The sequence below is a fragment of the Gossypium arboreum genome, chromosome 1 (assembly GCF_025698485.1).
Source record: "Gossypium arboreum isolate Shixiya-1 chromosome 1, ASM2569848v2, whole genome shotgun sequence".
NCBI classification, from domain to species: Eukaryota; Viridiplantae; Streptophyta; class Magnoliopsida; order Malvales; family Malvaceae; genus Gossypium; species Gossypium arboreum.
Genome location: NC_069070.1, coordinates 7620127 through 7630833, shown reverse-complemented (window position 1 = coordinate 7630833; position 10707 = coordinate 7620127). Strand labels below are relative to the sequence as shown.

At 37.0% G+C, this 10707-nt stretch overlaps 1 protein-coding gene and 1 long non-coding RNA gene across 3 annotated transcripts; both read right to left on the bottom strand.

Annotated features, from left to right (window-relative positions):
* Positions 1 to 6384: 6384 nt before the first annotated feature.
* LOC128291720 (uncharacterized) lies at positions 6385 to 7115 on the bottom strand. Its single transcript, XR_008281542.1, has 2 exons — positions 6948 to 7115; positions 6385 to 6639 (listed from the first exon to the last, which is right to left on the bottom strand). It is a non-coding gene; the product is annotated as an uncharacterized LOC128291720 (long non-coding RNA).
* Positions 7116 to 7393: 278 nt separating this feature from the next.
* LOC108483426 (probable histone H2B.1) lies at positions 7394 to 10256 on the bottom strand. Of its 2 annotated transcripts, XR_001871064.2 has the most exons (3): positions 9737 to 10256; positions 8655 to 8760; positions 7394 to 8538 (listed from the first exon to the last, which is right to left on the bottom strand). XR_001871064.2 is itself a non-coding variant. In XM_017786815.2 (1 exon), the coding sequence occupies exon 1, from the start codon at positions 10143 to 10145 to the stop codon at positions 9702 to 9704; it is 444 nt and encodes a 147-aa protein (XP_017642304.1). In that variant the 5' UTR covers positions 10146 to 10256; the 3' UTR covers positions 9523 to 9701. The 2 variants fall into 2 exon arrangements, 1 of the variants encoding a protein (XP_017642304.1); XM_017786815.2 differs by lacking the exons at positions 7394 to 8538; positions 8655 to 8760 and having other exon boundaries at positions 9523 to 10256.
* Between the last annotated feature and the right edge of the window lie 451 nt (positions 10257 to 10707).

Below are 10707 nucleotides of genomic sequence, written 5' to 3'. Positions count from 1 at the left end.
CGACATCAAAGGTGCTCGTAGCTTGGAGGCAATGGTGCAGACTCATCTTGCTAGTGGAGCACCATATATTGAGTTATATGTACAATTTACATCACCAAATGATACATTTGCGGCTGTTGTTCGAGAGGAATACACGACCCCTGCCCGACACTCCGTTAGTAGGTTACATAATACGAAACCGCCGGTTTTTAGTAGCGGTATGGAATACACAACCCCCGCACGACACTCTGTTAGTGGATGGGACATGCACCTAGGTGGGTCGATGTTTGATGCTGGAAATACGTACTGGGGAACGACATCAACTTATAGTGCTTGGCAATCTACATCCAATTGAGGATATTATGAAACTCCCAGAAGAAGGGATGATGTACTCCCCATGACGTCCACCGGTGAGGGGACCTCATACGTCGCAGATGATGATGGGTTAGATGATGAGTCCGATGTGGATCCACCTCGAGAGCTCGGCCGCGATGGTACAGAAGTTGGATTATTTTCTGAACCGGAGCCTATTCCAACTAAATCTGAAGATGTTGAAGGGGGTTCAGATGAAGAAGAAGATCCACGATTCAGGGTATACTCGCCTCCAGCCCACATGCATAATGTTGATCTATCTGCAGATGATGCATTGGAGTTTTCAGATCTACTATACAGAACGCGTGATCATACAAGTTCGTTATTGGATTCGAGTGAATTTGAAGTTGGTAAGGAGTTTTCCAATAAGGATAGTTTTCTTGGTGCATTGAAACAACATAGCATCAATAACAGTGTTAACTACCACGTGGTTAAATCTAAATCTGATAAGTTTGAGGCGAAGTGTGCAGTGTAAGACGGAAGTTGTTCATGGAAAATCTACGCCTCGTTGAGGAAAAGGACAGGATTGTGGGAGATAAAAAAGTATAAAGGTCCACATACATGTGCTGCAGGTATAGTATTTAAGGTTTTTAAATAATATTGTTATTATGTAATGTTACATTATTTAACGTACTTCGTTGACAGGTATTTCACAAGATCATCCCAAGATGGATTCAACTATGTTAGCTAGCTTAATACTACCCACGGTGAAGGCAGATCCTAGGACTTCAGTGCCAGTCTTAATTGCCAATATTCGTAACCAAATGGGGTATACCCCCTCTTACCACAAGGCTTGGATAGCTAAGCAAAAGGCTTTGGAGAAGATGCATAGTGGGTGGGACGCTTCATATAATGAAATATGGAAGTAGTGTCAAATGCTAGAGAGATACGTCCCAAGTTGCGTAACAGACCTTCAAACAGAACCTGCATACTACAACGATCGATTGCTCCGTGGATGCCAAGTATTTAAGCGTCTCTTCTAGAGCTTTAAGCAATGCCTAGACGCATTTGCATATTGTAAGCCATTGGTACAAATTGACAGTACCTTTATTTACGGTAGATATACCCATCGGCTATTGCTAGCAGTCGCACAAGATGGTAGTGGAAGAATCCTTCTAATTGCGTTTGCAATAACACCGAGGGAGTCGGCTGATGACTGGGATTTCTTTCTTTCTAGGTTAAGGATGCATGTTTGCCCCCAACCTGATATATGCGTTATATCGGATCGAGGCACCGGGATACTAGCTGCAATTGAGCGACAGGGAAGCCTATGGCATCGCACACACCACCGGTATTGCCTAAGGCACATTGCTTCCAACTACTACAGGCAATATCCATCTAAAGGTGAACGACGGTAAGTGGCCAACATGGGTATTTAACTTTATCTCTATTAATATAATTTCGTTTGGAATATTGAATTTATTTTAAATGGAAAAGTGGTATGTAATTTTCGCTATCAACTTATATTGGCAGGGTATGAGATAAGTAAAGACTGTTTTCATAAGATGTTGGCAGTTTTCCATTCAGTTAACGAAGAGAGCTATGACTACCTATGTAATATACCTTTCGAACAGTGGACACAAGCATACGACGGCGGCTTACGATATGGTCACATGACCTCAAACCTGGCTGAATGTATAAATTCTGTTCTGAAAGGAACACGTCATTTACCGATAACATCAGTTGTGCGAGAGACATATTTTCGTTTAGCGTCACTATTTCCGAAACGAGCAGCGAATTATGCAGGCCAAATGCAGGGAGGCCATGTATGGTGCGCAAAGGTATTGCAAGAAATTAACAAGGCGAAGGCACGGGCGAACACTATGCACACAGTGTGTCACGATCGAGACAACTTATGGTTTCGTGTGACAGAGTTTGACAAATCGCACCAAGGTATTACTGGCGGGCAATATCCTGTACACTTAAGAAATAGGACTTGCGATTGTAGGAGGTTTGACGCCCTTCGTTATCCATGCGCTCATGTAATTGCAGCTTGTCAAAATCTTCGTCTGGATCCCATAAGCTATGTCGACGACGTGTACAAATTGGAATACATGTACAACGTGTGGAGACACATATTCCCACAGATCCCAGATGAGCGTAAGTGGCCCTTTGTATCGCTTGCTCCGTTTAAGCTGTTATCGGATAGAGAATTGCGGCGTAAACCAAAGGGTCAACCTTGCTTGACTAGAATAATCAACAATATAGATATCCAAGAAACAACCAATCAACAGAAGTTATGTGGATGGCGTATGAACCCAGGTCATACAAGTAGATTATGTCCAAATCGCAATAGTTGATAGTTGTTGTAATTGTCAATATGTTGTATTATTTATATTTTATTACATGAAATAATATAAAAATATTCAAAATATTGCTTTATTTAAAATAATCTTCATTTTATTAAAAATATAAAAGTAAATTACAATTACTTTATTTAAAACAACCTTTTATATTATCACATGAAATAATATAAAAATATTCAACATGTTTCCTTATTTAAAATAATTTTCATTTTATTAAAAATATAAAAGTAAATTATAATTACTTTATTTAAAACAACCTTTTATATTATCACATGAAATAATATAAAATATTCAAAATGTTGCCTTATTTAAAATAATTTCCATTTTATTAAAAATATAAAAGTAAATTATAATTACTTTATTTAAAACAACCTTTTATCTAATTACATGAAATAATATAAAAATATTCAAAATGTTGCCTTATTTAAAATAATTTCTATTTTATTAAAAATATAAAAGTAAATTACAATTACTTTATTTAAAACAACTTTTATCTAATTACATGAAATAATATAAAATATTCAAAATGTTGCCTTATTTAAAATAATTTCCATTTTATTAAAAATATAAAAGTAAATTATAATTACTTTATTTAAAACAACCTTTTATCTAATTACATGAAATAATATAAAATATTCAAAATGTTGCCTTATTTAAAATAATTTCTATTTTATTAAAAATATAAAAGTAAATTACAATTACTTTATTTAAAACAACCTTTTATTTAATTACATGAAATAATATAAAATATTCAAAATGTTTGTACAAATATATTAAAATAAAAATAATGTTCGTGCCGGTCGGATTCAGTGTCACATGGAGGTCGTCAACGGGTTACGCGTTGGATTCCTCCTTTGTCCAGCTTCCGGCGGGGGTTGTGCTTGCTCTGGCGAAGGTTCTGGTTGTGGGTGTTGGGAGGATGACCCACCTTGATAGAATAGTGACTGTCAAGGTGTTTGCATCATTAATGGCGGATGTGTTTGAAACCCATAAGGCGATGGGGATTGGTAAAAAGAAGAGCTCCCCGACGGCCCCTCCTGCGATCCCTCGTGTGACGGCTGCCTATAGATCAGCGGTCCACTCAGAGTAATCGAAAATGGAGATGAACCGGGCCATGCATTCCAACCTACCATAGGACTAGAAAAAAGAAACATATAAGGGCTAGGATACATAAAAGGGCTAGGATACGTACTTGGCATCATCTGAAGAGGCTGTGCTGTGGGTGTCGACGGTTGAACTGTTGGGCCCGGTGACTGTGTAGGTCCTGTTGCTGAGCCGGGTGATTGTGTGGGCGCTGTTGATGGGCCTGCGTCGTCGTCCCTTCTTCTAGGATTTAAAGGGCCACGTCGTTCCCTTTGGACACGCAATTGCCGCTGTCTCTCCTCTTCTAACAGTAAATATGGCTTGCAATGGATCCTAAACCATGGCATGTATTCCGGCACGCACGCTAACTCTGGAACGATGATCGGTTCTCGAGTAGGTATATAATCATACCGATCTTCCCACATTTGGTTATAGTGTGACTAGAATCTCGGCCAATCCGTATGCAATTGCCGTAAGTCGATTTTGTGATGATCATCCAACACCTCAGGTGCCACAGGAATCGGTTGTCAGAATCCAAATTGCCGTAATGCTCTGTCTGATTGGTGCATCTCCACAATAGCAAAGTTGACCAATGGGACCTTCACGTACTAAGTGTTCGGATTTTGCAAGTATTCATCCGGAATTACTACCCGAATTGCCGGATCCTCGTATGGTGTCCATTGAAACTATATAAAAATGATGGAAATATTAGTTAAATAAAAAATACTAAATACTAAATACGAATCCACTATTTTATTATGTATGTATATATATATTTTTAATACTTACTTGTGCTTCCGACCGTTACTCTAATAGAAGCCGTATATCTTCAAGACAGGTAGGTAATCGAGCATAACTTGCCGAATAGTTCCACCTAATTAAATAAATTTTTAGCATACGATTATATTTTAAATCTATGTAATAATTGTAAAATCTAATATAAAATTTACCTCGTTATGAGTGGGAATGTATATGGGTGGTCCACTCGAGGACGTAAAAATGGAAAGCGAAACCGTGCCCATAATTGCAGTAGTGATAGGCAACCTCCGATTTTCGCTTTATTCGGTCGCGTAGCCCAGTACATCTCCCGGTACAGTGTTGCCAACACGGCAGACCCCCAACTAAATTCACCAGCTACTCTAAAATCAACGAGTTTTAGCAGCCATCTCAGATGTACAAGGTTTCGTGACAAGTCCAGCATCAGATAACCTCCAATTATCTGAAGAATGTATGCTCGAGAATATTGAATTTTTTCTAGTTCGGTAGAATCATCATCCGGCTCCGAAAATGTGTCTCGTAACCAGCCCATCTCGATTCGACCTCCGTTAATATTATCCGGAATAACACCCAAAAGCTCATAGCATATCGCTCCCCAATCAGCAGAATGAACGGACCAGTGATTGCATCCCCGTCTACCGGCAATCCTAATTACAAATGCACGTCTTCTAAAGTGATAGTGCACTCTCCACATGGAAGATGAAATTTGTGCATCTCAGGTCTCCACCTTTCTATCAAAGCACTAATAAGTTTCGGGTCCAACTTGCACCCCCGGCCTATCATCGCCACATGCCAAAAACCCGCTTTCCATAGGTAATCCTCTATCAACGGTGATGGAAGACCAGTCATGTTTCGGATATAGCATTGCAATATCCGATCTACAGACTTTTATAAGAAATAATAAAATAAAAATTATTTGAATTTGCATAAATGACAGAAATCTTAAATAATATTTAAATATTAAATTTAACACTTACCATTTGCATTTGTTTGACGGATATGTGTTTATCATCGAAGCGAATTAATTCTCCGGCCATTGCTAACACGATCAAATTTTTTTTATTTTAAAAAGTAAATTTAAAAAAATAAAATTAGAGCTTTTTTAAAAAAATTAATGAGAGTTTTGAGAGGAATTTAAGAGAAATTTGAGAGATTTGAGAGAAATTTGAAAGAATATTAAAAGATTGAAGATTGAAAGGATTTAAGTGTGAAAAAAATGAAAGAGGTGGGGGGTTTTATAGTTTTTTTTTTTGGACCGTTGGGGGGTTACTAACGGTCAAAAAGTAGCCGTTACTCTTGTTCAAACACGGAAGCGCTTCCTCAAGGAAGCGCTTTGTCTCACGTGATGTAAAGCGCTCTCAAGGAAGCGTCACGTCACGAGGCAAAGCGCTTCCTTGAGGAAGCGTTTTTCTGCTTTTTCCCCTGACAACGCGTTGACGTGAACGCGTTTTGTAAAAACTGGCCCATTCCGATAAATAATTTCTGACCTAGCCCATTTCGATAAATTTAAAAAAAAGGGACTTTTATTGATAATTTGCACTTAAATTTTATGAGAAAGAAAAAAAATGAACAATTTTTATACTAAGCAAATGTAAAATAATGTTTTATAGCACGTCAAAGATGCTCACCTGATTAGCTTCCATGCATAAAAAAGTTGGCTTTGGCCTTAAAATCTTTGTTTTTAACTGCCAAAGCCAACAGCAGGTATGCTACTAATCCTGCAAGCTGCCATTTTTATTCAAAAACCAACTTTTCAACCCAAAAATAGTAATAAAATGAAGGAGCTCATATATGCAATATAACCCCCCTTCTCCTTCTCGACATCATAGGGACATCGGGCTGTCCAGCTATAACCATAGGCTGAAAATATTAAACGAGACAAAAATATGTTCATCTTATTCAAAGGTATATAAGTACATTACAAGCTGGTCGGATTAATTTGGATTAAAAACGTATGGCTTTGCAAATTCATTTGTCTGAACTCTTTTGACTGATCTGATTCATCCCTCTTTTGCCGCGAGCTACATTAGCTTTCATAGGAAGATTACTAACAAATTCATTTTGTCTGGACTCACAATCACTCGACATCTCAGTAACTCAAGAGAGACATTAGTTGCAGAGGCTGCAAGTCGAACAAATTCATATTCAATTAGAAGTCCAACAAGGATAATACTTTTTCTTGGTCAGAAATGCCAGTTCCAGCTGCAGCCAGAACATCACACGTGTTTGATCTTGAATAAATATTTGATAGACAGCTGCCCCTTCTTTTGAAAATACAGCAGGTGTCTCAGACTTGAAAGTTTAATACTGGAATGAGTTGTAAACTTTCTTTCTATGGGCATAACTACATCATAACTAGTTTTGGCATTTATCAAGTAGAGTAGAAGCTCATCACATACACTAGAAAGTGACCAGGAGTCAGAAGCTTACCTTGCTGTTATGTAGCTAAAAATCTAGATTGTCAACCAGATTTCCCATCTGCATCAATCACAAATTGAGAAATATGACAAGAGGATTCTAACACATATTGCTGCAGCCCATACCGTTCGAGATGAGCACAATTTGATGTTTCCACAACAGAAAATTATTCTCAGTGAGCTTAACCGTATCATGTCTGGAAAATTGCTGAATTCTTTTGACCAATCGACATGAACTTGCCACTCGATCTGAATTAGGAGTGTAAAGTCAATCACCAGCATTCCGGGAAGAATTTCCACCATGACCAGAATCTACTTCTGGAACCATTAAGACTGATCTTTCAAAGATGGAACCAAGAAAGATTATCACCACTAAGAAACAAAGTAAACCTCTCTACTCAGCCAAAAAAAGAGCAGGCACTATTACCATGTTTAAATCTACAACAAAGAAAACTCAACTAAAGAAAACAGGATCTACTTCTTTTATTGATTTGAACTCTAATAATCCCAATAGGACCGAGCTCACTTATTTATACAAGAGTTTGGATAATGTATCGACCAAGAACTTAGTCTAACAACTTGATCCTAACTAACTTCCAGCTGATGCATTAACAAAAAGTAAACAGTTTACATTGACAACAACTTACCTCAATTCTTCCTAACTACTTTAACTAATGGTCGAGCCAATCCTTAAGTTCACTAAGGGTGCAAACTTCTCTATCGCATCTGGTTTTGCTTTTCATTTCAAGACGCATTGTTGGTTTTGTACTTTATTTAACTAGCTGAGTACTCATTAAAATATTATATTGGTTTTACAATTGATTTCAACTTAGGTAGTTTTCATGGATTTTGTTGCCAAAGCCAACATCTTTTGCTGGGAAACTGATTCAAGTGAGCATAGTTGATGCGCTTTAAAAACATTGTTTGACATTTGTTTAGTATATAAATTGCTTCTTTTTTTTTGGGTTTATTTTGTCTTTCTTTCACGTTGCTCAAACGCATGCAGGGTTTTTTCGCAGTGGCATTGATCAGCCTAGGCTCTCATCATACATATTTATAACACCAAATGCTACAATAAAATACATACATAGATATTAAGTTTTATGAGAAAGAAAGATAAATAAGCCAGAAAAAAAAAACGATCAATTTATATACTAAACAAATGTAAAACAATGTTTTTAAAGCAATGCTCACTTGAATCAATTTCCCTGCATAAAATGTTGGTTTAGGAAACAAAATCCATGAAAATTACCTACAATGATAGCAATTATAATACCGGTCTAATATTTTGATGAGTATTCAGCAAACCAAATAAAGCACAAAACCAACAATACATCCTGACATGAAAAACAAAACCACACTCCGTATAAAAGTTTGCATCCTTAGTGAACTTAGAGTTGGGTAACTCAGTCACTTTTCTCCGAGGAGTGGTGCATTAATCACCTGGGTTCCATCCCAATACAGTGACCGGTCCCTGCATGCAACCACTGCCTTTTTCATTCTAATTTCGGAATATGATTCAGTATTTCAAAGCCAATATACACATGAAGTACATAACTTCTTTCCATTACACGATGGAGAGGCCTATCACCATCAAGCGTAAACTGAAAACAGCAAGACAAATAAACAAGTTAATCTTATTAAAGGACAGCATAATCAGATAGTGTTTATAAACAAAATCATGGGGAAAACAAAAAGAGAGGCATAGAAAAGATGTTACAAATTGCTCGCCAATGTGCCTGTTGCATCCATTGCATCGGACATTCACCGCCAGAAAATTAAACAGGGACCTACGAGTCGATATAGGATCGCTCTTCACATTCACACTACAAATATCAAGCAACCGCAATGATTAATCTATAATATTTATTCTACTCTATTACACAATGGAATGTAATGGGACAAGTATCTTACGCATTGTGGCAGAGAAATCTATTCACCCTCCCTTCTACCTTAAAAGTTTGTTTCAAAGTAAGCTGACAACTTATAAAGATAATATATATATATATATAAAATGTCCGTATAGGTGTATATATCTGCTCATACAATGATTCTGTAAATAAACCTCACATGAACATTTTGAATCTTTATAAGGTTTTCAAGATAATAAGCTTTTAAGTAATGTGCCTCCTCCCAGTCATTCTTTGCTTGTACAGCACAAAAGATGACAACTTATAAAGATAATATATATATATATATATATATATATATATATATATAATGTCCGTATAGGTGTATATATCTGCTCATACAATGATTCTGTAAATAAACCTCACATGAACATTTTAAATCTTTATAAGGTTTTCAAGATAATAAGCTTTTAAGTAATGTACCTCCTCCCAATCATTCTTTGCTTGTACAGCACAACAATCAAGAACAAGGTATCGCATGAATAACAAAACCAAGAACTGAAGTTCCAGTAGTAAAAGAAGAATCTTTATATATTCATAAGAGAGAAAGAGAGAGTTATTACAGTAATGATGACGTTGTCCAAGGTGAGGAGGTGGTTTCCGCAAGTGCGGCATAAGAAGAAACGATTTCGACTAGTCATTTATCACCATTTTCGAAAGGGACAGACGCGCGAATCATTATAACATTTAAGCGAAGAGGTTTACTCCAAGTTCCATTAGCAACTTATAATTACAACAAAACCACATTAACCATCACAAGAGTAACAACAACAATTTAAGATTCCATAAAACCCTAATCCTAAATTTATCGAATTCCGCCAAATTAAAGAGAGATAAAAAAAACCTAAGGTCAAATTTCAAGAGCTAGTAAACTTGGTAACCGCCTTAGTACCTTCAGAGACGGCGTGTTTGGCAAGCTCGCCGGGAAGTACAAGCCTAACTGCGGTCTGGATTTCCCTGGAAGTAATCGTTGGCTTCTTGTTGTACCTCGCGAGTCTAGAAGCTTCCTGAGCAAGCTTCTCGAAGATATCGTTGATGAAACTGTTCATGATCCCCATAGCCTTGCTTGAGATACCGATATCAGGATGGACTTGCTTAAGGACCTTGAAGATGTAGATCTTGTAGGTCTCCACGCTCTTCTTGGCCTTCTTCTTCTTCTTGTCTCCGGCCGCACCGCCTTCTTTGGGAAGCTTCTTACCGGCCTTCGGCTTCTTCTCGGCAGGGGATTTCTCAGCGACGGTAGTCTTTTTCTCCTCGGCCGGCTTCTTCTCAGCAGGCTTCTTCTCGGCTTTGGGCGCCATGGTAGATTCTCTTCTGTTTTGTTTTGAGTGGAAGACGATAAAATTTGCGCGATTTCCTGGTGGTTGACTGTTGCGGGTTTGACAAGGAAGCGGAAATGTATATATAGGAGAAAATGGAAGAGTTTGATTGGAAGATTTAGAGAGACGGGGATTGATGGTGTGGCGTTCTTGTGGCTGTTGGATTAATTATTTGGATCGACGGCCTGGAAATGTGCGTTAAGACGGTTTAGCGTGGGAAACAAAGATGGAAAAGTGGCGGAATGTTATTGGAGATATCATGGCGCACAGATTAATGAGCCCGGATCTAATGTTTGATTGTGTATATATCAATTAAAATTATTCAACTGTATATAAATTATAATTTTAAAATTTAAAAGTAAAAATTATAATAATTTTTAACAATTTTATTATAAGTTCTTACTTTTTTTATAAATTTATAATATTTTTAAATAAAGTACTAAAATGATTATATTTAATACACTATAATTATTTTTATTATGTTTTAAATATTTTTATATGGGTTTTAAATTTAAACCAGTTTTGGATAAAAATATTTTTATTA

Coding starts and splice junctions, on each gene's coding strand:
- LOC108483426 (XM_017786815.2), bottom strand. CDS start 10,145: ATGGCGCCCAAAGCCGAGAAGAAGCCTGCTGAGAAGAAGCCGGCCGAG.